The 24,449-nt window shown below is 49.5% G+C and overlaps 1 protein-coding gene across 6 annotated transcripts in view; it reads left to right on the top strand.

Moving 5' to 3' along the window:
- robo2 (roundabout, axon guidance receptor, homolog 2 (Drosophila)) overlaps positions 1–24,449 on the top strand; it is a 221,802-nt gene that overhangs the window by 162,971 nt on the left and 34,382 nt on the right. For 5 of the 6 annotated variants that reach the window (XM_086124773.1, XM_086124775.1, XM_086124776.1 and 2 more), the window contains exons 3-14: positions 1,560–1,717; positions 1,791–1,911; positions 2,032–2,170; positions 7,499–7,635; positions 11,002–11,126; positions 12,454–12,625; positions 14,526–14,731; positions 15,936–16,017; positions 16,428–16,593; positions 16,900–17,066; positions 18,239–18,360; positions 20,652–20,883. In XM_086124773.1, the coding sequence (XP_085980899.1) occupies positions 1,560–1,717; positions 1,791–1,911; positions 2,032–2,170; positions 7,499–7,635; positions 11,002–11,126; positions 12,454–12,625; positions 14,526–14,731; positions 15,936–16,017; positions 16,428–16,593; positions 16,900–17,066; positions 18,239–18,360; positions 20,652–20,883 (1,827 nt within the window). Of the gene's footprint in view, positions 1–1,559; positions 1,718–1,790; positions 1,912–2,031; positions 2,171–7,498; positions 7,636–7,677; positions 10,133–11,001; positions 11,127–12,453; positions 12,626–14,525; positions 14,732–15,935; positions 16,018–16,427; positions 16,594–16,899; positions 17,067–18,238; positions 18,361–20,651; positions 20,884–24,449 lie in introns of those variants that run through there. The other variant, XM_086124777.1, reaches the window with a different exon arrangement.

Here is a 24,449-nt window from a genome sequence, read left to right as displayed (position 1 = left end):
ACCCGCCTCCCACCTTCCCCGCGTCTCGTGTGGAGTGCCCCCATTTGCATTCACATCACACCAAAGTCCCCCTCTCGAGCCCGCGATAATTGGCTTGAACGCTTCCCGTCTCCCCGTCGGAAATCAAGACGAGGGGCATATCTCCGCCGAGAGGCGAAAAAGGGCGGGGCGACCAGTTATCCAGCCCCTCCCATCCTCCTTGTAAATCCCGCCGACAAGCAACCCTTCGGAATGTGCACGAGGACCTGTGGCCGCCCCTTCATCGAGCGTCTTCAAACAACCCCCGACAGGGGCGTGCGCGAGGCCCTCATCGTCCGTCAGAGGCGCAACGGGGAATTCCCAAAGTGTCGTTCCCGGGATTAGAGGGGGAGGCGAGAGAGGGGGGTGGCGATTGAGAGCAGGCGGCGGGGAGCAGGTCAGGGTGACCCTCGCTCACTGGAACGATGGATTCCTTAAATCTGCATCTTAACCTGGTTTAGGTTTGCAAATTAGAGATTTGGACAAGAGTTAAGGTTTCAAGTTAGACTTTTGAAGCCAAGGTTAAGATTTTAAGCAAGCGCTGCGCTTCAAAGTAAAATTCCAAGTAGGGATGGGCGAGGACCGGTTCCGGGTATCGGTACCAGGTACCAGGCTTGTTTTAAGGTATCGGGTTTTCGTAGGGGCTGTTGATACCTAAAATCAAAAATCGGACATTGTGTCAGTCCTCCTTGGCAGTAGTTGGCGCTCTACCGCGACAGTTCGACGAATCATTGTCTGTGTCGGAAAGAAAAGTCTTTTGGTCACAATTTTTGTCATTGGAATGGAGTCTTATATATTCAAAGTACGAGAGGGTACTCGGTATCTGTGACTCCTCAGAGCGAATACTGGTATTCGCGTTGCATGTCAGGTTTACGGTTTCAAATGAGAGTTTTGACTCGATGTTGGCATTTCAAATTCGTGTTGCAAGCCCGATTAATCGCTCCAAACAAGAGTGAGGCTTTCAAGTTACGGTTTCGAGACCAAATGTGGGTATAAAATCTAAGAGCCTCATGGATATATTGTCATTCATCCAGGTCATTTCTTTCTTTGCGTTGACTCGTTCACAACTGGAGGGCTCACTGAACAAGGAGTAAGGCTTTCAGTTCAGGAGTTAGGATGCCCGTTAGGTCCGATTAGCTTTCCCGCAGCTTTTCGAATCAAAATCAACCGTTGTTTGTTACCATGACCCGGATGACTTGGGTTTCAGCCTATGTTCCGCATTCGACTTTCAAATTCAGGCTTCAAGTCAGGTTTAGGGTTGGAAATTTGGCTTCAATTCAGCATGACCCAAAGATTGACAACTCCAATATTCAACTTGATACGATTACTTTCTGATATTGTTAGTAAAGGCAAAGAAATTGATGACCTGCTACCAAAGAAATCGAGCGATTCAGAAAATCATGATGATGCAAAGTCATATTGGTGTTGGCGCACCCGCAGTGAAGGAGGCCGGCCGGGTGAGCAGAGGCTCATTTGCCCCCTTGAAATATTCACTGAAAATTGTTTTGTTTTGTTTTTTTTCCCCCGTCCCTCCCTTTTAGTGCTGCGCGACGACTTCCGGCAGAACCCGACCGACGTGGTGGTGGCGGCGGGCGAGCCGGCCATCCTGGAGTGCGTTCCTCCCCGAGGTCACCCCGAGCCCACCATCTACTGGAAGAAGGACAAAGTGCGCATCGAGGACAAGGACGACAGAGTCACGGTCGGTACCCAACGCCAACCTCCTCAATCAAATCCCTGACCTCAAAAGACTCAAACAAGCGTTGTTGTTTCAGATCCGCGGAGGGAAGCTGATGATCTCCAACACGAAGAAAAGCGACGCCGGCATGTACATTTGTGTGGGTACAAACATGGTGGGAGAACGGGACAGCGAGACGGCACAAGTCACCGTGTTTGGTAAGCTTGATCCCCACTCTGAGCCGTGATCATTTTTGGTGTACCGTCGACAAAAACATGACAGATGTCAAGGAAGGCTAAGCGGCAAACACCCGCACGCGTGTTTTTCTGCATTTGCAGAGCGACCGACCTTCCTTCGCCGGCCCATCAACCAGGTGGTGTTGGAAGATGAGACGGTGGAGTTCCGCTGCCAGGTGACCGGAGACCCCCAGCCCAACGTTCGCTGGAGGAAGGATGACGTGGACGTCCCTCGCGGGAGGTAAGACAACCCGTGAGCTTCGAAATCAAGCATCCACAGGAAGCGCAAGTCGGGTGAAAATAGCGCTCCTCCCACTTTTGGTAGCCTCTGCAGAAAGCAGTTTGCGGCTCATTTGAAAGAATTTCCCAATAGCAATCGGTCAAAGCGCTGGAATTTGATCTAAGTTGCTTCTCGGAACTACAACGGCTGACTTCCTGTTCCATATTTGGCATGGGTCATTTTCACACCCGAACAGTGACTCGTACTTGCCAGCTAAAGTTCGGTGGTGAGAGTCCCTGCTCCTAAATGGCAAAGAGCAGCGTCAGTGTCGCAAGTGGACTGAAACAGGGATTGCCTCACATGGTGATTGCATCACCCTCAAGGCTAAAGCGTGGGCGGCGTGTTTGCATCTGATAAGGGTTGTTTTTTTGTGGGTTCACTGTCTGCCAGGCTTTTTTTTTTTTTTTAAACGCATCGTGCCAAAGTAAACACGCATGGAAAAAAAATTGTACACCAGTTCATGAAAGGCAGTTGGCTCTGAAAATGAGTCCAGAGAGGACGATGAGAGGGTTTTTTTCTTACAGGGAAAAAAAAAAAAAAGACAAAACCACATAAGACAATCATACCAGTCAAGTGCAATCGAGTGAAATCTCAACTCAACTGTATTTATAGAACACTTAAAAACAGCCACTGCTGTCTACAAAGTGCTGTACATGAAGCTAATATCATACATACAACAATAAACAATAAATGAATAAAGAACGTGATCCATTGCGGACTCCTGTAGGAAGTCAGCGAGGTTGAAATATATTTTTTTTCCAGTTCTCTGCCTGTTGCCGTCATTATACCCTGTTGACTGTGTTCAAAATAATTTTGAAAAATTTAACTACCAAAGTATTATATAGCAGTTAGGGGGGGGAAAAAAGAAGAAATTGGAGAAAAAAAAGTCATTAGCGAAATAGGAACTCCCCCCCCCCAAAAAACCGAACTGAAACTGCATCTTGAGTTTATAAAACTTAACTTTTAGGGTATTTATTTAGGTATTTCTGTACACCAGACCCTGTAGAAACACGGTCCTCTTTTTTTTCTTTTTTTTTTGTCTCACAAAATGTCCTTCAGAGCATTTCTTTGCAGAAAATACAAATGATCAAGATTCCCCCCCAAAAAGCGCCAATGTTTGTTAAAAAAAAAAAAAGGTTCAAAAGAACCCTAGAAAGGAATAATTTCCTCTTGGTTTGCGCTTTACTGGAAAAATGTGACGCCGCCATTCAAAAACTAAATCGGACACGCTGCTTCATTTCTTTGTGAAGGAGGCGAGCTGGAGCCTCAGCTGAGTAAACAAAAGCGTTCGTGTTCTCCGCCGCTGGATGCCATCGTAATGTTCTCCTTTCACGACCACCGTCTCCATTGGAAGGCATTTGTAATTTTTTTTTTTTTTTGGAAGGGGGAGGGGTTGGTTGAAATATGATAACGGGCCAGTTGCTGCAATATAATCAGAAGCCCACGGAGGATTGCAGGCACGCACGCATGCAGAAACAATTAAAAACGGCAATCTGCCACACGTCGGGGAAAAGATCCATAAACGGCAAATGAAGTTGTCAAGTCATAACAGATGCTTTGTTTTAACGGCCGGCTGATCTTATATCTTCCGCGCCGGATGCGAGGACTATTATGGGATGGAGGCGAACAAAATCGGGAGGGATAACGCTGCGCCTGCAATATTAAAAAAAAAAAACACTGCTCCGTTGATAAGATGGCCCGTCTTTTTGGTTCTAATTGCACGTCCGTATGAGATGAGATTTGGATCTGGAGGGGAATCGTTGAGCGGCTTTACTGCGGCGCGCGTCTCAATGCGCTGCGAGACGTCGATGTGGCTTTTAAGCGTGCTGGCCTTCGCGCTCACCCTATTTTGGCAGCAATTGCTGACAAATGACAGCATTGAATTTGCTCTGCATTAGCTATCAAAACCCATCAGAGCTGCTCCAATGTCACAGACGAGCGGGCCGCTAGTTTTTGTTTATTTACTTCTTTTACCATTTCATCTGCTCAGGCCACGCCTTAGTGGCCAGCGCAGGATAGACAAGCGGCCTAATGTGACATATTTCATCCATAAATTTGTGAGCACCGGGCATCAAACCATTTGAGTCATTGTAATATCAATCTTTCTCATATCATACCCCCCCTGGGTGGCACGGTTATTGTGCTGGGGGTGGGTGTCCCAAGTGCCCACTTCACAGCGCAGATGTGCATCCACTCGGGCGAGACTCGAAGGTGTGATTTATGCGCCGCATTTAACGGGAATGACAGGAGCCACTTTGGTTAGCCATCATTGAAATCCGCTGTGGCCGTTCCCACAGCGGCGCAGCCCTCCCTCTCCCACTTGTTTGCAAAACTCTCGACATCAGGTCTCACCCACGCCTCTGCGCAAAGATAGGCCACATCTTACGACATTCACCAACATCGAGCCCAAATCGCTGACATGAAGTAGGAAGTGCCGCAGCCACCTGTGAAAATGCTTGTATTGTCTTCACGGGCCGTGAGGAGAGTTTTGCATTTGAAAACTTGATCGGGGACTTTATCCCAGTCCCACCGCTGCACACCTCCGTCAGAAAAGCGCTTCTCTCGTCTTGGCACTCGTTGACATTCCGTCAATGACGCGTTGGATGATTGTCGACTTTGCTCCCAGGGCGCGTGTGCGTCTGTGCCCGCTCAGGAACGGCGAAAAACAAGAGCCAAGTTGGCTGTGCTCTGCAGTGGCATTCCGGCTCTAATGGAAAACTGAGTTGTAGGCCAATAAAGAGCTACTGTTCCCTTGTTGCGGCCGCTTGCGTGCGGCCACAGTCGGCTCGCAGGGCTTCCGATTCCAATTTGGAAGATGACGACAACGTTTGGCTTTGCTCTTCGGAGGCAAAAGCAAGGCAGAGCCAAGCGCAAATGAGCAGATCATGGTCAAAAGCTTTTCATTTCAATTTAGTGGGCGAATGAAAGCGCGAGACACGGTTCTCGTCCCGCGAATAAGAAGGAGGTAGCGTCGCATTAGCGCCTGAGAGGTTGCTGGCAAATTGTTTTGCAAGACGCCGCTTTCTGCTCTCCGCAATACTTCCACTGTATATTCTCCTCTGGAACAAAGCATTCAAATAAACCATTATGGCTTCTTAAGTAGCTGTGCTGAGAGAGGTGGAGCTGACAGTCAGCGAGCAGGAATGCCGCCTTTGAGCGAGAAATGTCACGCAAAAAAAAAAAAATAATAATAATAATAAAAAACACATTCCAGGGATTGGCGGCACAGGCTTAGCTTCTGTTGACATGCGGCCGTCGGGATTGCGGCGCGCCGTGTAAGCGCATCGTATAGGTACGGCTGCACGTATGGCTTTTCCAGCTCCGGGGGGCTGGCGGGGGGTAATGGACCGCGGTGACAATGTTCCGGAAAGTATGGCCGCAAACTGCGCCTTCCCGCCAGATGCAATTGTCCAAAGAATCACCGGCGGTAAACGACTTGACTTTCCGACTTTGAAAAAAAATGCCCTCCATCACTGTTTTATCGACGACGCGGAATGAAATCCCGGTGCATCAGCCAAAAGCAACAACGCATCATATAACGTACTCTCTTATGCTGCGTAACTTGTGAACACACACACGCGTTATTGAGATTCATAGCATCGTAAATGCCAATAATGCCTTTGTGAGTTCGAAAGGGGAATGAAAACTCGTTTCCGTACAATTCCATACACTTCGGGTCGGCGCGGTTGACATTTTCTGTGGCTCGTCATCGGGTCGGAAATGAAGTCCCTTTGTGCGTGCCTGGAGAAAAAAAAAAATAGACTCAAGGCGCAAATCCACAAAGCAGTCCAGTGAAGCCATTTTTTTCCACCCTCTTTGTAAAGAGTTTCAATTTGCAGTGTCGGAGTACACTTTGGTTGACTGGTTGGTGCATGTTAGAGGATGTCCCCTCAAAATAGGGGTCGCTTCAGCTGCTATGTCATTTTGGAGTGGATTTTTTTTTTTCTTCCAAAGGGCCATATTGAGTTCTTGTTCACCAGTTGCCGTATGCCCTCGTGCAACTTAATAGGCTTATAGAATTGACCAGTTGCTAGAATGGCGGCCTTTTTCCGTGTACAGTATATCTTAAAAGTATAGTAAGTGCTACATGTTTGTTTGTTTTTTTTCCCCCCATTTCCATTCCAAAGTTCCCAAAATATGCACTGAAGTCTGTCCCAATTTGCAGCATCCCTTCTTTGGGTTGTGCGTTTGCCTGAGTTTATTCAAATCATCATAATGTATATTTCAAAAGAAATCAAACAGGCGTGACAGTTTGAGAACAAGTCATCAAAACACAAACATACATTCATCAACAAAACAGAACAGTTTCACATCCTGAAGATCCACGGCTGGATTTCTTGACTTTGGAGTCGGCCAATCCTCCATCACGCGTCTCCAGTTGGTCCAGAATGCCGCTGCTCGCCTCTTGACTGCCACTCGTAAGACGCTGGCATCCCTTCAGTCGCCCATTTACGGATTTGTTTCAAATCCGTAAGTGGCCTCGCCCCACATTACTTCTCGGCGCTCCTCCGCCCACACACAAACACACACACACACATGCAAATGAACAGCAGGAAGTTAAATCCTCAGATGAAGGCGTTTTCAACCTTGACGCCGGGGGGCCAAATTGACCTGTTTTTAAGTTTCGGAATATGAAAAAAAAACATTTGTTAAAACCCTGACATCTCCTGACATCGTCGAGGGTTTCTGGAAGACAAGAATGTCCCATTTTTTTGACACTTGACTTCACCACGTCGCTGTCATCTGCCCGCCCACGCAGCAAGCGAACCCTGGCACCCGCGGGAAACGCACGCACGCGCTGCGCTGCTTTTCGTTGACTTGATTGTGTTCACTTTGTCCCTTTTGTGCGCATCTCAGTTCGGTTATTATTCCGAATGAAAGACAGGCAAACATTGCCAAGCCGGCAGCGCGGCCCACCCCGTCCCTCCCACTTTTCCGCACGCTTATCCTGTCGACAGCGTTGACGATGCGCACGTATTTAATTACCACGGGCGAATTGAAAGCACTTTTGCCTTTTGTGCGCTTACTCCGCGCATTGTCAGACCTTGACCGCCGTTGGCTTTATGACTTTATTTCGATGGCTTTATTTCCCCACGCGCTCTCTGTGGGGAAAAGAAAACAAGAGGAAAAAAACAAACACTTGATGACTATATGAACGAACGTCATTGAATAATTGATCGGCTGCCTCTTGATCTCCGTTCGTCACAATGAGCAGGAGGCCGTCAGCGGACTTTGGATGTCCTGTTTTTGTTTTGGAGAGCTGACATTGCATCCCTTTATTCCCGACAGGTACGAAATCAAGTACGACAAGGACGATTACGTGCTGAGGGTGAAGAGGGCGTCGGTCAACGACGAAGGCACCTTCAGCTGCGTGGCGGAAAACCGCGTGGGCAAGCTGGAGGCCTCCGCCACCCTCGTCGTCCGAGGTAACCGGACGTCATTCGCGTCGAAGGCCTCGACTTGGTTTGAATCCCCGAGCCGGTTTCTCCCATGAAGCGATGGTTTCACTTCTACGCGAACTCGAACCAGGATCGTGTACATTTGTCGGCCGTTCACCGTATGTTGGTCCCACCCCTAACTTGTCTAAACGGCGCCTTGGCGGGGCAAAACCCAAATGTCAAGCTTTGCATTGACTGCTGATGCCTGCAAGCCCGCAAAGATGGCGGCGTTTTACGAATCATTTGAATTGTTTACATTTCCGAGGTGCCCCACTTTGCCCCTCCCTCCTTCCTCTTCTCCGGTTGTCGTCGCCTTCGCGATCTTCCCGTCGCCGGCGAAGCCATTTCACAGTTTACTGGCGCACGCCGCCACCTGGGGGATTGCGGGGTTAATAAAAAGGTCCGAACCGTAATTTCCCGCCATTGTCGGCACTCCCGCCGCCATTAAACCCGACGTGTTGGCGGTCCCCACGGCGGGGGAGCGCTTAAAGGCGGCACGAGTATGATGCAGGGGTGCCGTGCGCAGTTCTTCTGCAGGCCTGGTTCCTGGGAAGCTTGGGATTTGAAATTGAAATAGCATTTTTGCACCCTTGCCTGCCTGGCTTTTCGCAAACCACACGTAGCATTGCAGCATTCATCGGCGTAGACAGAGAGGGTCCAGCGGCTGGCGGCTCGGCTCGCCAGAGGCCGCTTTGGGCAGACGATTCGACCCGCCAAAACTCTGTACACTGAACCCCCGCGTGAAATTATGTGGAGAAGTGAAACTTAGACTCACCTTTTTATGATGCCACAAGCTGCATCATCTAAGTGACTAAATCATGCCATCTCTTCAACATAGTTCTTGAACACGAGATGCCTGAAGAGAAATAGGTGTAAATAGCAAAGGATAGCTTCCCATTAAAAAAAAAACCAAACAAAGACATCAGCCAAGAAGTCAATTAACAAATGCCCAAAGCGTGAATTTGCAGGGGTTCACTGTCGTAGATTGTGAATACAAATTGGACCTTCGCTGTCTTGCTTGCTTTCAACATGTCATTCATTCTGACTTTGATTTCTTTTTTTTTTCTTTTTGTATGTTTCTCTTCTATTTTTGTTGAACATTTGTGTTTTCTTTCTTTTTTTTCTTGTGTGTGTGCGTGTGTGTTCACCCCTCCATTGTCGTGTCTCCAGATGGCCGCGTCGGTAAGTCAGCATTCTTCCGATTTGACTCCATCCCGCATGCCCTCTTTGCAACCCGGTGCCCTTTACTTTTAACACTTTTTTTTCCCCCATGACAGAGGACCAATTGCATTTCTATCCCATTAGATGTGATTTTCACCCCTAAGGAAATAAACAGAAGTCGCAGTTCAACCTTTGAACTTGTGTTTCCTGTCTGTCCGTCTGTCCTTCCCTCCACTCCGAAGGATATGACTCGTCATGAATTAAATATGGACACCGCACCGATCGTTTTTTATTTTTCTGGGTAGGGTGACAGGATGCAGAATCTCCCATGTCATTAATGTGTTCCGAATCAAAACAGTCTCAGCTTTCCCTCAGCCGAGCTGTGAAATGATCACGCGCTTACAACGAGCCCCTTTCGATCGACCGCTTTTTCCAGCCCGGGCACAAAGCAGTCAAAAACAAGACCGCCCTCATAAAGGAGAGTAAGGACGGCCGTTGCCAACACCAAGGTGCATCCGGTCGTTTCGTTTTTTGTTGATTTGAACGAATCGTGCTCGGCAAAGAATTGGCCAGAAGCTAAGGAAGCTACGCTAATCCTGACGCCGTTGGCGCTAAATGCTAACGGAACTAATTATGACACCTCGTCTTGTGTCGCAAACCACAGGCGCTAAACTAACACAGCACGAGAAGGGTCCCGGCTGGTCCAGCAAGATCCAATCATGGCATTCGGTAATAACGTAGTACGTCAGTCTGTCTCGTTGCTTTCAATGAATACGAGCTGACCGTCAAGCAGTCCGCACCGTCTGCAAAGTGTCCTGGCTGCGCCGACAACATCAAAGGCCACTCCAACATGTCATCTTGGGACGTTTCCGCTCTTCTACTTCTCAGACGTCGAGTGTCCCGTCGACAGAATTACAAAGTTGTTCGCGTGTGTTCCAAATATGACGTACTGTGACTTTCAATGAACACTAGCTTTTTCTTCGCAAACCATCATCGATAGAAATAGGACAAATGGTTGAAACATAAGATACTATTAAATTGAGCGCCTATGTGCTATGAAGATGGCTTTAAAAAAAAAAAAAAAAGAGCGAGATCGTGAGAAAGGACAAGACGGCTGGTGGCAGGGTTTTTTTGTTTTTTTTCATGTGTTTATGGATGCAGTGTGTGGGATGGCGGAAGGCGAGGGAGGCAGCTGAGTCCTCGCCAGAGCGTGATTTAGGAGCTCAGTATCAGTCCCGGGCTTTGAGAGCAACAAGATATCCACGCTGCACAAGGCCAAGCGAGAAGGCTGTAAATCTGCGGCCATCTGTACCCCTTCCCAACTGTGTGTATCTTGCACAAATGCAACACGCGCACAGATACGCGCGCCGGCGGAGGGGGATTACACGCAAAAGGCAGCCAAATGGGACCGACTTGGGCCTTACTGGAACCAGCTGGCTTGTCAAACTTGACAAGTCATAAGACGAAATGGGGAGGGGACACAATGTTGCAGTGCACCCGAGGTCTCCTAAATCTACTTCTCATTGCAACGTACGCAATCCAGTAGGATGTCGAGAAGCACCGGGAGTGGAACAAACAAACCGCGTCGGTGACCACCGGTCGACGGACCGGCGCGTTCGGCTTGAGGGAGAGGCCGTTGGATTTTCGAGCGGGGCGTCTCATCTCCCCCCTTGTTTACTTTCAACGCGCCTCCGTCGAGTTGTCAGTGGCGAGACGTCTCACTCGGGCTCGATTGGCGATGCGTTACGACGGTTCGAGCGGCCGTCAGACGAAGCCCGCGAGTATCGACCGCCTGCCGACTTTTTGCCGTTCGACTTCAAAGTTTGACGCTTGACATGTCGGACGCGAGGGCCGGCTAGCATATCCTTCAAATTCCCTTTTCCACCGAATCGGCCCGCGCCCCCCCTTTCGGCACCTGTTTGTTTCTCGGGTGTTAAGTGGTGTTTTCCTCCTGATTGTCGATGATGTGACTGCCATTCATTCTTTGGATGAATGGCCAGCGTGGTTGCCTTGGCAACGGTAGCTGGCGTTCAAAGCAAAACCCGGAGATCAGACCGCATGGATTTTGGTTTGACCGTTTTGGTTGACCGTTCGCCTTTGCTTGAAATCCCGCAGTAACCCGCCACTTCTGATCTCTGACGCGCACTCGGCTCCGCCTTTGCTCACGCTGACATTGAGGTTTTTGAATTTCAGCCGCCCCGCAATTTGTCATCCGTCCGAGGGACCAGATCGTGGCCCAGGGACGCACCGCCACCTTTCCGTGCGAGACCAAAGGCAACCCTCAACCTGCGGTATTTTGGCAGAAGGAAGGAAGTCAGGTAAGAGCAGCGCACCTCACACATGGGGCGGAACCCGACTAAATCGTACGCCACGATGAGGACACACTTGGATTGCGTCTCCCTGCCCGCGCAAATACTGTACACACATCTTCACAGTTCACTATCTGTCATCGGGATCTTTCCTGCTGACGCACCTTTTTTCCCCGCCGGCGTGCCTGGCGAAGCTCGGATCGCTTTCCCCCCCCACCCCCACCCCGTGACCCGCCGTACTGATAAGAACGATCCCATCTCTCACTGGAGCAGTTAAGCCATTCAAATAGCTCGCAACACTTCACAAACAGCACCAATTAGGAGCCGGTCGGGGCTTGCCGATGAGCCCGGCGATATGATTCAGCCGTGGCGACGCTTCAAACACACAAATTCACACGCTCGCGCGTAGCCTCCGGGCCGTCAAAGTATTCCTCAGAAGAAGTGCGTGTCGTCGCTAGTCGGCGTGATGTTTACCGCTAAACCCCGACATTGACTCACGAGTAAAATAATATTTGGGGGGGGGGGGGTGGCAAGTGTCTCGCTGCTGCTGTTGAACTTTGGGGGAGGCGGGCGAGTTCCGCCGAGGTGCGATGCTAATTATTGACAGCCAAACCCAGCGTAATTAATTTCAAGTAGGTGACAGAAAAGAATGTTTCTTTCCCACCTTCTCCCTCATGAGGAGAACGGAAGTGTTGAACGCTCACGTGCGACGGACGTACTCGTTTGCTCAATGTATCATTTCACTTGTTGATTTGTCGCATTCAAGTGGTTTGCACTAATTACATCTCGTGTGTTTTGCTCTCCACCGGTGAAGACGCCCGGAGGCACATCACGAATCTGTACCTTACGACGAACGCCGCTTGGTTGTAACCGTTTCCAAGAAAATGGCCGCCAGCTACCATGTAGAATGCCAAGCATTTTTTTCTCTCACAAGTCAAATCGGTTCTCGGGTGTTTTTTTCCCTTGCGGAGGAAGCACTTCTTCACCGAGCCGCCCAGTAACACTTGTATCGGTGCGTTTTCCATACGGGGCCGACACGTCACCCAACACAAATACTCCCAGTCCCCGATCGGCAAGCGAGCCGGTCGTTATCGGAAGCCGATGCTGATGACGTGTCCTTCCAACAATGGAGCCCCGCGTAGCGTTTGGCTTCGACGCACTCGTGTTTCCATGCTTGCGAATGACGGATCTGTGTCCGACCTCACTGCCGAGTCACGGGCCAAGAAACTCCCTCGCGCTGGTGCAAACTTTGACCGAAATAGACAGAAAAGACCGTTGGTGTTCAATTCTTGGTGCTTCCGTTGACTAATTGGGCCCTTTGTCTGTCTTGCCGCAGAATCTGCTGTTCCCCAACCAGCCGCAGCAGCCCAACGGCCGCTTCTCGGTGTCGCTCGGCGGCGCCCTCACCATCGCCTCGGTGCAGCGGGCCGACGCCGGCTACTACATCTGCCAGGCGCTGACCGTCGCCGGCAGTATCCTGGCCAAGGCGCAGCTGGAAGTCACCGATGGTAAAGCTCCGTCTCGCTCCAATTTCCATCCCCGTGGCAACACGAAGAAGTCCCCCAACATTCCAAATGAAATAGAAAGTATCACCTTCATGCGGAGAAGCAAAACGGTTCATATTCTTCCTCTCGGTGGCTTGGCAATTTGTTGTTTGGCAATTTCAGATGTTCAACTCGTCGCCGATGCTTTAGTGGCGCACTCGCCGGACTTGGACACTCAATGACGCTGCGCGTGTGGTTGTGAATTTGCAACCGACCGGCGACCGGTTTAGGGTGTAGTCGGTCTTCTGCCCCAAGTCAGCAGGGATTGGCCTCAGCAATTTCCCCGCGACCCTTGTTGGATAAGCGCTGTTGAAAATGGATGTTCAGCTCCAAATTCAATCGAATAATCGAGTAAATGTCGGGATGTCAACCGCCAACGGAGGTCAGCGCTTCTGGTCGTGTACCGTTACAAGTCGGAGTGCGACGTCTGTCATTTTCCCACCTCAAAGAGGAACGAAAGCATCGCCCTTGAGTTCAAGTTTAACGGCCGGCTTGTTGAGAGGCTCTCTGATTGAGTGACTGCCACGGCGAGAGAGACGACCGTCCTCCCGTCTGGCCAGGAAGTTAGAATGAACATCCGCGCTGACACGGTAGGGGAGGAAGAACGGGCTGTACGGGGGGTGGTGTGGGGTGGCGGGGGGGGGGGGGGGGGTCAGGGCCACACCCGCTGTAGCCGCGGCGGCCGCTGCGTGATTTACCGCCGGGGTTCAAGGAGACCCCGTAATGAGAAATTCCTGATCCGGAAACCCAAGGCCCCGCGGTCCGGCTTCCCGCATTCCGTCAGCACATCCATCAGGCTCGGAATGCGGCCCCGGGTTCCCAGAACGCCGTTTGCCGTTCTTACGCAGCCTCCTCGTCCGCCCGGTGGTCTTTGGGAACACTAAAGGGAGTGTCTGGAAAAGAAGCAGCTGCGTCTCGCCGCCTTTGTCTGATTTACATCTTGCAATCATTTCATACCTCTCCCCCAGGCCGGCCGAGCGGCACGACAAAATGCCGCTGAACTGGATAATCGTGAGCAAATTGGAGTCGGTAACTCACCTGCACCCGGCAATTGAATGGCGCTCGCTGTAGGACTCGCCGCCACGATAAAACGGCGGCCACTTTGTGCTCTTATCGGGAAAGAGCATATCGGGGCGCCGCATACTGCTTATCATTTGAAAGAATCATGGTGTGATTGTCAAAGAAAGGTAAAGGGCAAAGGTCAGGCAGACATATTTGATCGGCCGTTGGCCTTATAGATCCGTTCACGTTCGTAGATTGCACGCGCCCCACGTGGCAGCAGATTCCCCACACGTGTTGCTTTTTCACAACTTGTCCTTTCACCAAAAGGGTGCAACCAAACGGAATAGACACAATAGTTCTCGGTGTGTGATTTTCGGTCCGCTAAAAGGGATTAATGGCATTTCTATTCAGTTGAGTGTGGAAATTGATTTGAAATACACGTGCGGCTTTGCTCGGTGTGCCTTTAAAGCCGCAATCGAATTGGAACCATTCCCATAACTGGGAAGCCTCTTTGCTCTGGTGTTAAAAGGGAAGGCTGTGAGAACGTGTTGAAAGGTTACAGAGGTAGCAGGCTGGCTAATTACCAGCCGCAGTTGCGGTGTCATTAATCCACAGTGTCTAATTAATGTGGCTTCTGCGATGATGATTTGCCGCGGGGGCGGTGGGACTCGGCGTTGTTCAGATCCAGTGCGCCGCCGTTCACCCTCTGACACGCCCACTCTTTCAAAGAAGGAATCCCGCCACCCCACCGACACAAGCCGCTAAAACGATCCGATTCCCGCGGAAGCTGCTTGCATTGAAGAAAAATAACGCGACGCTCGGTTTCCGGCGTCCGTTCACGGTGCGGTTTCTCCTTTCGCAGTCCTGTCGGACAGACCGCCGCCCGTCATCCGCCAGGGGCCCTCCAACCGGACGTTGGGCGTGGACGGCGTGGCCCTGCTCAAGTGCCAGGCGTCGGGGGACCCCATCCCTTCGGTCAGCTGGCTCAAGGACGGCGTCAGTCTGCTGGGGAAAGACCCCCGCATGTCCCTGCAGGAATTAGGCAGCCTGCAGATCACCAACGTCAAGGTACGAGGACCCTTTCTCAATATCGACTGTATCTCTCACAGAGAGGGAGAGAGAAAGTGCTAACGAACAAAATTGATAAAACTGAAAGAGGTGTAACACCATGTGCGTTTACTTTGTATACACACACACACACACACACACACAACACAACATCAAGAGGATTGACAGGAGGACATCTTGAAGAGATGAATAGGCTGCATTGATTTTTGGCCTTAATAGTTTGATGGGATTACTGAGTGGAGCGACAGCTCAAACAGGACCGGGCACTGCGGGCTTGGATGGCCTCCAGCCGGAGTCCCCGCGCAGCACATGAATGCGTGTCCGCACTCCGCACACGCACACGCACACACACACACACACACACACACACACACACACACACACACGCACACTTTTCAAGTAGATTAAATGTAAAGCCCGCACCTTCCTTTCCCCACTCTGAAGCCTCGGCGGAATATCAATTTATGCTTGATGACATGGCTGACGACCACTGACATGTTATTGAATAAATGGAAGGAACACACACAGGCAAAACAAAGCCGTGAGAGGGGACGGACGGACGAGCCAGCTGTCGTCGACCCAGGGGCCGCCGCTGCGGCCGGGCCTAAATGAATTAGCTTTGTTGTGGTCGGCGCGACGCTCGGCGAAATGAGGAGAAAGGAGGCTGGAGCGCCGATGGAAGGGCGCCGAGTGGCAAATGAAATTCATTAGGAAATTAGCGTCAGCGCTGGCAAAGCGAGATTCGCTCGTAAAAGTCGCCGCCGGCGCTTTAGCGGCGCTCGGACGCGAGCGTTTCTGGGAAGTGCTTCGCATCCGTGACGTCATTAGCGTGGAACGCGGCGGCGAACGGGATTTGAGTCGAGATGTTTGATCACACGGACCGATACCACTTTTAATGCGTAAAAAATTCACTTAACACAATGACAGATCATTCTGCACAAGCTTTCTGCCGCATGTGAGAATTTGCCATTGTGTCAAACCGCCGCAGTGTAGCTAGCGTCTTCCACGAGCAAGGATGACTTTTATTTTTTATTTTTTTTTGCTTCTAGTATCGGTGGCTGGGATCAGCAGCCTTCGCGTGTCCTCAATAAATTGAATTAAGACCCGTATTGTACCAACACCAATAACTGGGATGGGGTGCAGGCCCATCCCTAACATTAGCGAGACAAAATGTCGTCTGTTTTTTTGTTGTTTTCATTTCAAGCTGTCCGACTCGGGGATCTACACGTGCGTGGCCACCAGCTCCAGCGGAGAGACATCATGGAGCGCTTTTCTTGAGGTCAAAGGTACGTGGCGACTTTCTGACACGGGTTTCAATTTTCTCCGAGTGCATTGACACTCGACTCTAGCCAAGGGATATCCAAACTACGGCCCGGGGGCTTTCTGCGGCCCGCAACATGAAAAAAAAACATCAGCATCGTCTTGAAACTTGAAACCTTGACATTTTTTTCATTTTGGTGCAGATTTGATTATTTTTAGAATTTGTTTTTCTTTTTTTTTCCTTTAAATTTAATGAACAAAAATGTTTTTTTCCGCCTGCGCTAGTTTTAGTTATTCCATTAGTTTTCGTGAACTACGATAACCTCGACCCCGAGCTAGGCACGCTACCCAGCCACAACCCCCCCCATTCCCCGAACTCCCAAATCTAGCCTTCGAGGACTTGCTTTTCGGAAATGTATGGTGTGACGTTGTGCAGAAGCTGGCGGCGCAGCGCTCCCAAAGGACCACGACGACGCCGACCTCCCAGGCCCGCCCTCCAAGCCGCAGGTGACCGACGTCACCAAGAGCAGCGTGTCTCTGTCCTGGCAGGCCGGCTTGGCCGGCGCCTCGCCCGTCGGCTCCTTTGTCATCGAGGCCTTCAGGTTTGTGCGCCGCCTGATTGATTTTGTGGATAACATCACCTTTGACAGGTTTTTTTTTTTTTGGTTTGTTTTTTTGCTTTTGTGACACCTTCATCAATAAAACAAGGATTTTTTTATTTATTTTTTGGTCAGAATAATTTCTTTACAGATGTACAACAAAGAAACGCGCTGTGAGGTGACCATTGCTGCCGCGACGGCAGCGGTGCCCAAACTACGGCACAGGGGCCGTTTGTGTCCTGCCATCCAATTTTTTTGCGACACCAGCGTCGTCACTCATACGGCCGTATTTGTCATTTCCCCTCGCAGCCAGTCGGTGAGCAACAGCTGGCAAACGGTGGCCGATCACGTGCGGACCACCCAGTTCACCGTCAAGGGTCTACGGCCCAACACCATCTACCTGTTCATGGTCCGAGCGGTCAACGGCCAGGGCGTGAGCGACCCGAGTCCCATGTCGGAACCTGTCAGAACACAAGGTGGGTCGTCAACTCCGGCGAGCGTTGCGAAATACGTCGGAACTTTTGCAGAGGTCAAGCCGGTCCGTCTCGGCCCCCGCCTCATTACGGCCGACGCTTAAGCAATTACGTGAAGTGAGCACGTCTCCTCTCGGGTTCCCGGCATGTTAATGAATATAACGGGCAGAAAGCACTGCCTCCCGGCACGTTGGAGATTTTATTACAGTGGCGGCCGGGCCGCCGTCTCCTGATTACATTGAGATGATAATCAGTCTTTGGGCTAAATGCCGTCAAGGCGAGTGCGTGCGCTTCATAAAAAAAGATGAGTGCCTTTCGACTTTTTCATCCTCGAGAAGGGAGAGGCTTCCGAGTGACGGATAGATCTGTTTATTGACACTCGCAATTTTTTCAACCGTGTTTTTTAACCCATCTTGCGTGATTGCTTTGGATACGATTTGTGACTTTTGAAACGTAATCTTCACTGATGTTTTTTTTTTTTTTTGGGTCTGTAAATTAAAAATGCAGTGAAAAATTGCATAGAAAAGTGGAAAACGTCAGCAGGTGTTTGGTTCATGTTTTTGTGCAGCCTGATGACGAAAAACAATTTTGATTGCTTGGAAAAAAAAACATCTTGATACATCGGTCCTCACAACTTGTTTTTATTTATTTATTTTACTTGATGATGAAACATGCATTGCTCATTAACATTTCTGGTGCAGTAAGGAAACAAAACGAAGATGTTCTGTCATGCGTGGGCTAGGCTGCACTCTGGTTTTCACGTCCTTCACACTTCTGACTCGTACAAATTTTGTATTTTTGTATCTCTGTCTTCAGCCCAAATACAGACCCAGCTTGTCGTTGTTAGCCGCTCGCTGTGCACCATGACAGAGAAGGTCAAACAAACGCTTAATGTGCCATGCTTCTTTGTTGAAAGTGATTTAGAATTTTTTTTTTTTTTTTGCGGGGGTGGGGGGGGGGGGGGTTACTGAAACTAGAGTGAAACTCGATTAATCTGTGACATTGTTGGGGTGTGGTTTTCGGCATGGTAGGGCAGCAGACTGTCAAAAGTCGTCTGTAAATTGTCGGTTTGGAAGACGAGATGTCAAAAAGACACGATTAGCCGACACGCACGCGGCGTCGTCGAGATGACGAATGGTCGCGATCCCTCTTCTCTGCCTCTCTCACCCCCGCAGACATCAGTCCTCCGGCTCAGGGCGTGGACCACCGGCACGTGCAGAAAGAGCTGGGCGAGGTCATCGTTCGCTTGCACAACCCCGTGGTGTTGAGTCCCACGGCCATCCAGGTCACGTGGACGGTGAGTTCGCGGCACCGAATGCGGGCGGCGTTTTTTTTCTGATCTGCGCGTTGCGATACGGACGCAGGAATTCCTTTTCACCCGTGGCCTTGGCGGAGGTCTACACTCTCATGCGCATAATCAGAAGTTCACTTGATTACGAAATCCAATGTTGTCAACCAAGGCTAACAAGCCCAAAGAAGTCAAATTAATGTTCAGTCCTGATTTCGCGTGGGTTTTTTTTTCATATCGATCACACACAATTCTCCAACCACTATTAACTCATTCACTCCCAAAGACGTTTTTAAACGTCTTTTCGGACTTGGTCTAGAATTGGCTGGTACTGAATGAGTTAATAATAAATAATAAAATTCAAAATGCCGTTTTCATATAGAAATTCAACCTTTTAAGACACAAAGAAAAATCCAAACACACCAAATATTGTGGTTTTTCTTTTTTTAATTGGATTCTAGAAAAATATCAGTGGTTCATTGCCTGTAAATGGACAGAAACTAGTTGCAAATGACGTCTTTAAGATGCGGCAGAACCAGCTAGGAATGTATCGAAACATCTGGTTGTTGATCCATCTTGGTTTCATGACGCGAGACGCATTTTGGGTCTGACAGAAATGAATGTTTATGGTAATAAAGTGTTTAGCAAACAGTATTTTTCCTGCAATGATATGACGCATTTATCTTCCTTTCTTCAGCGTGTGTGCAAAGCGCTTCCATTTCACAACATCAGCGCATTCCGCTGCATGTGACAAATTACCGAGCAGCTACAAACTCGTCGAATGTAATTTTTTCCCCTTATTTTATATGTATATACTGTATTTTTTTTTTATTATTTGGATAAATCACCGAGGTCCACACGAACACACACGCATATGCATCTATTATTGATGCATATGTGCGTGAGGTGTGGGGGTGGGGGGTTGTTTCCATTTCCAAACTCGTGCCACATTAGCAGTTTTCCTGCTGACATGTTTATTTACCCGAGTAATAAGTCTCACCTCAGGACTCGCCTCAGCTAATTTAAGGCGAAGTCTTTTTTTTTTTTCTTCATTACGACACCAACATCCAATCAACTCCAAACGCGACAACCCTCATCAATCAGCCTGCGACGCACCTTCCGTAAACAACCGCAACCTCCGCTCAGAGATCTTTTATATTCCCAAATCATTCCATTAATAAGTCAGCCGATGCCATTTCGCTGATTTACTCTGGCAGTGGGAAGGAAAAAAAAGAAAAAAAAAAGCACGTGTTTAATATGTCGTTTGGAAAGCTGGGCTTTTGCTTGTATTGTTAACAAGCCATTACGATGAATGATGTGGCCATTGGCCTGGCGCAATGAGTGGAGGTGGGTGGGGGTGTCTTCTGGTCCGAGGGGGGTTTCTTTTCTCCGTTTGATGGCACACATTTGCTATTATCGCTGTGACATTCCCAGTTGGTAGATGCTGCTTGGTATTTCGAATGCACGCATGCGTCCTTCAAAGTGCCGTTATGGAACGTCTAAGAGGGGGTCATTCGTTCGGCAGGCGACGCGCGCTCATGTCAGAGTGTTCATTAAGCTAAGCGTCGATGTAGCTGGTGATAAAAGGGGCCATTGAATTAGCAACGGCCTCCGAAGCAACCCAAGAGCGTACGCGAGCGTCCCCACCCAAAAAAAAAAAGACAAACCATGACAACGGAAAAGGCTCCATCCCCTCTGAGCCCTCCCTATTGCCCCAAGACGACCGGATAGGCTCCAACATGCCCGCAACACGTATGAGGATAAGCGGATTAGAAAATGGATGAAAGGATGGACTTTCTGGGATGTTTTTGCCACAGGTGAATCTTATTTTCATGGGCGCAGCCTTCTTGGAAGCGCTTTGTTGGCCTAGTTGGCCCGATTCGAGATTTGAGGCAGACGTGCCGAGCACTTGGACACCGTGGCATCCGCGGTGTAGGGAAAATACACGCTTGGCTGCTCACCTCGTCGCAAAGCCCGAACTCCGCCCTCAGTCTTCATGTAACGAAAGCTGTACGAAGCCTCGGTCCCTTTTTGAGGCAGTCGGAGTGAGCAGTTGCTAAATTGCATGAGACCCAACCCAAAACCGAGAGGATTCATTTCATTCATTCATTCTGCATGAAAACGATCAGAGAACTGCACCATCGCAGTGTAACTATTTTACACGTAGTCGTATTAGTAGTTGTATTTAATAGTGTGTGTCCATTTGTGATGATCGCGAGGGTTCCCGTTGATGACGTTATACGTCAACGGCGTTGAAGGAGTTAAACGACTGAGACCAATCTCTCCTGTTTTTTTTTCAGCTGGATCGCCAGTCGCAATTCATCCAAGGCTACCGAGTTCTATACAGGCAGACGTCGGGGCTGCCCTCGCCGGGACACTGGCGGACGCAGGACGTGAAGGTGCCATCGGAGCGTACCGCCGTCCTTTCGTCTCTGAAGAAGGGCATCGTGTACGAGATCAAGGCGCGGCCTTACTTCAACGACTTCCAAGGCATGGACAGCGAATCCAAGACGGCGCGGACCACCGAGGAAGGTAGGGCTAAGACCGATGCGCTTCGTTGCGGGATGTGACGGCTGACTCATGACCACCCCAGGCAGGCGTTTGTCATCGCTCTCAGATACTGAGACAAAATACGTGAGGTTTTTTTTTTTTTTTTGCCTGCCGTGACTTTTTTTTTCCCCCCCGAGGAGTTGTTTACAAGTGTGTGTGGGGCGCTTGTGTATCCTGACTGCTAATCCATCACCCGGCAGGCGCGGGCCTGAGGTGTGATTGGAGGACGAACACAGACCGTCATGTGAGGATGACGGGCGCCTTTGATTCAGACAAGCTTTGACGAGGCCACGGAGCGGCGTGGCGCACCAAAACAAGTCTGCGCGCGGTGGAACTTTTGACCCACGTCGGAAATTGCTTTTTGTATACGCATTGTAGCATAAACCCAAAATGCTAACGACCGAATCCAACTTTTTCAGACTGCCCAAGACTCACTTGCGAGGTAGCCCCCCCCCCTGGAAAGCTCAGAAAATTTTGCATCGTTCACCAATTTGACCCATTGACGCAAGCCTGAAAGTTGACAGGCTATTTTGGTTTTCAGCAGACGTTGCGGGCAAATTCCGAGGCTAGTAATCGCTCAGATCAGAAGCAGGTATACTTGAGAGAACGCCATTTTTCTTTCTTTTTTTTTTTTTTTTTCTTGTCTATGTCATCTAATTTAGGCGGAGAAATGAAGTCAAAGTTTCATGATTATTTTGGGAGGAATAAAAAAATAAAATTTAGTGAAACGTCGGAAAATACGAGAGAAAAAAAAGTGACAGAAATATCAATTGTCGTTTTTATTCATAGGATGAAAGACAAACATGTTTTGAAGCTAATCTGAACCCCCGAGGATCGAAAATGCACATTTGAAAACCCCTCCAGCTGAGGTATGCAGAACTTCGTCAAGTTTGCTAAGATGTACAGTACATGAAACGTGCTTCATTTAGCCCCGCCCCCCCCCTCCCCCTACCAAAAACTCAATGTTCATCTTTGCCGACATCAGCCTGATTTTGTCAAAACACATTACGTGTTTCTCACACTAGTTATTGTAGAAAGCCACGGCATCAAATCTGGCAGCAAAGAAGTAAATGCTAACTTCCTCAGCATCCGCAGAAGGTGGAACTCTTAATTTTACGCTCAATTGAAACCGCTCCGGAGGGATTTGGCTTAGGAATAATGAAGTTTCCCGCTGCCCAAATGAGTCGTGAGCAAAGTTGTTGTTGTTTTTTTTCTTTTTTTGGAAGCAAAATAGCTCGGGCGGGAGCGACTTGCTATCACCCCCTCGAGTTACATTGCGGTATTTCCATACAATTAGTCAAATATGTCTTTGTCAGGCTTGCGCAATGTCGTGAACGCAGGGGATTTTCCAAACATGTTGTTGGCCCGCGCTTTTGAAAAGTCACTCCTTTAATTGCACTGTTGCGGTTGCGCTTGAACAGAATCAGTCATCGGTGCTGTCGGCCGTCAAATATTCGTCACTTGCTTATGCTGCAGGCTTGTGCTTGTGCCTCGTCTTTTTTTTTTTTTTTTTTTTCTATGATGGTACATACGTCAAGTTGTTTTTGTTCACTCATTTCTACAATGCGACCTTATAAAGTGTGCGGTTGTTATCGGCTAATTCTAATCTGTGTCTTCAACAACACCGGAGCTCCGCTTTGAATTGTGGCTTCGGATGCAAGTTCCGTGTAGTCGACAATCTCATGAAAAAGACGATCGATCGTGATTGCTCTCATTTTATGACAGTCCATTGCTGCCTGGTGTGCGTGTCGTGTCGCTTATGGTAATGAATTATTTCTCGTCGTTCTATTTCTATTCTGTGCAGTTTCAACTTAAAAGTTAAACACAACTGAACTGTGCTTAGGCAGCCCACCCAGCGCACATGGACTGTCCTCAAGGCTCTGTTTATTGCAAGGCTGCAGCTGTTATGTATATAAACTGGCCACCATCTTTGTGGAGCTTCCTAAAAAACACAAAGAGTGTTTCTAAAATTCTCCACTCAAAACAAAATGTCCGACGAATGTACATGGCTTATTCTATGGCGCACACTGCTCTCGCAATTAACGTTTCATGTACGCTATTTAAATACAGTTTAACTTGACTTTTGGGACAGATTTTGTGATAACTGCCCCCACCCCCTCAAAAAAAAAAATCCTCCAAAAAAAATCTGACAAAAACTCTTTTTCTCTGGAATCGTCCGATTTTCAAAGTTGTCATTGCGTTGTCCTCAGGCTGAAGTGCCCATTCCACTCGGAATCAATATTTTGCATCCTTTTCATTTTTGGTAAATCTTGTCGCGACGCTAATTCTCGCAAATGAGGCAGTGGTGAGTCGCGTAGCAAATTCTAGTGATTCGGCAGAAGTGAATGATGATTAACTGCATTCGCGATCACTCACTCATTCCTTTCCCTTGAATCACGACAAAGAGATTTTTTTTTTGTGGACATTTGGGGAGCGATCTCGGTGCACAAGTTGAAGAGGCAAATTGAGAAATCTTGTCAGGTTGCTCATCGGAGTCATTAGACCATCACGCTTCCGTTACGAGTCGCCTTGAAAGCTCCCGGCACAGCGTGAACGCGACGGTCAGGTAGTTGCGGCGACCGAAGGCCATCTCGCCTCAGCGCGCGGAGGCTCGCGTGTGTTTGTTCACATCCCGTCAGGATGACAGGTCCATTTATTTCCCGCCGTTCCTCCAAGGGACCGCGTCTCCGGTGTAGCGGCGTTGCAGACCGCTCTAGCGGAACTGTCGTCAAACGCGGAAGAAAACGGCGACGAGAAAGCACGCCAAGCCGCCCCCCCCCCCCAAGGCCCGCCGGAAACCTGCATGTCGGCGCCATGACAAGCGGAGATAACTCCCTCGGAGTGATTGAGCGCTTTCTATTTTGGTCCCAAACCCCCCCGCCGTCAAGCCCGCTCCGAGCCGGCGGGCCGTCCGAGATGGCGGCTCGCCGGCTCCCCCGAGACGCCGCGGGATGCTAGATGGAGAAGTCAGGTTTTGGGAGTGATTAAAACTTAGTGCCGAGCATTAGCCAGCGCGCTTGCAGATTTCCCTCGGAGCGGGTCGCCGTTGCTTCCGTTGTTTTGTGAGGATGGCAAGAGTGGGCCCGCGCTGGCGTTTGATTCTTATTTCCCAAGATGGTCTTTTGGAAAGCGAGCGCAGATTAAAGCGGGCTCTCGCACGACGAAGCCTCGCAGTGATCGTCAAACGTTCACGGCAGGGTACACCGCGCGCTAAAAACCTTCACGTAATTTGGCGTCGCTCCTTTGTCTTGGACAGGAGTGGGATGCAGAATTACTCCATCGAGAATAACTGCCGTGAGGAACCATCGCGTTAATCGTGACGTGGCACAAGCGCATGTGTCTGGGCCGTCTGCGCAATTTTGTCAACTTGAGGATTTATTCTCATTCCGTCTTTTATTTCCGTTGCGCAAGAGGGTTGAGCGCGAGTTAAGGTGGCTGACCGGCACAGCCTGGTTCTTGGCCCCCATGAGCGAACTCTATTTCCCGCCGTTCCTCCAAGGGACCGCGTCTCCGGTGTAGCGGCGTTGCAGACCGCTCTAGCGGAACTG

The sequence above is a fragment of the Hippocampus guttulatus genome, chromosome 12 (assembly GCF_054856545.1).
Source record: "Hippocampus guttulatus isolate MCC_2025c chromosome 12, RoL_Hgut_1.0, whole genome shotgun sequence".
NCBI lineage: Eukaryota > Metazoa > Chordata > Actinopteri > Syngnathiformes > Syngnathidae > Hippocampus > Hippocampus guttulatus.
The sequence above is the reverse complement of the archived record's forward strand: the minus strand, read 5'-3'. Positions and strand labels throughout refer to the sequence as shown.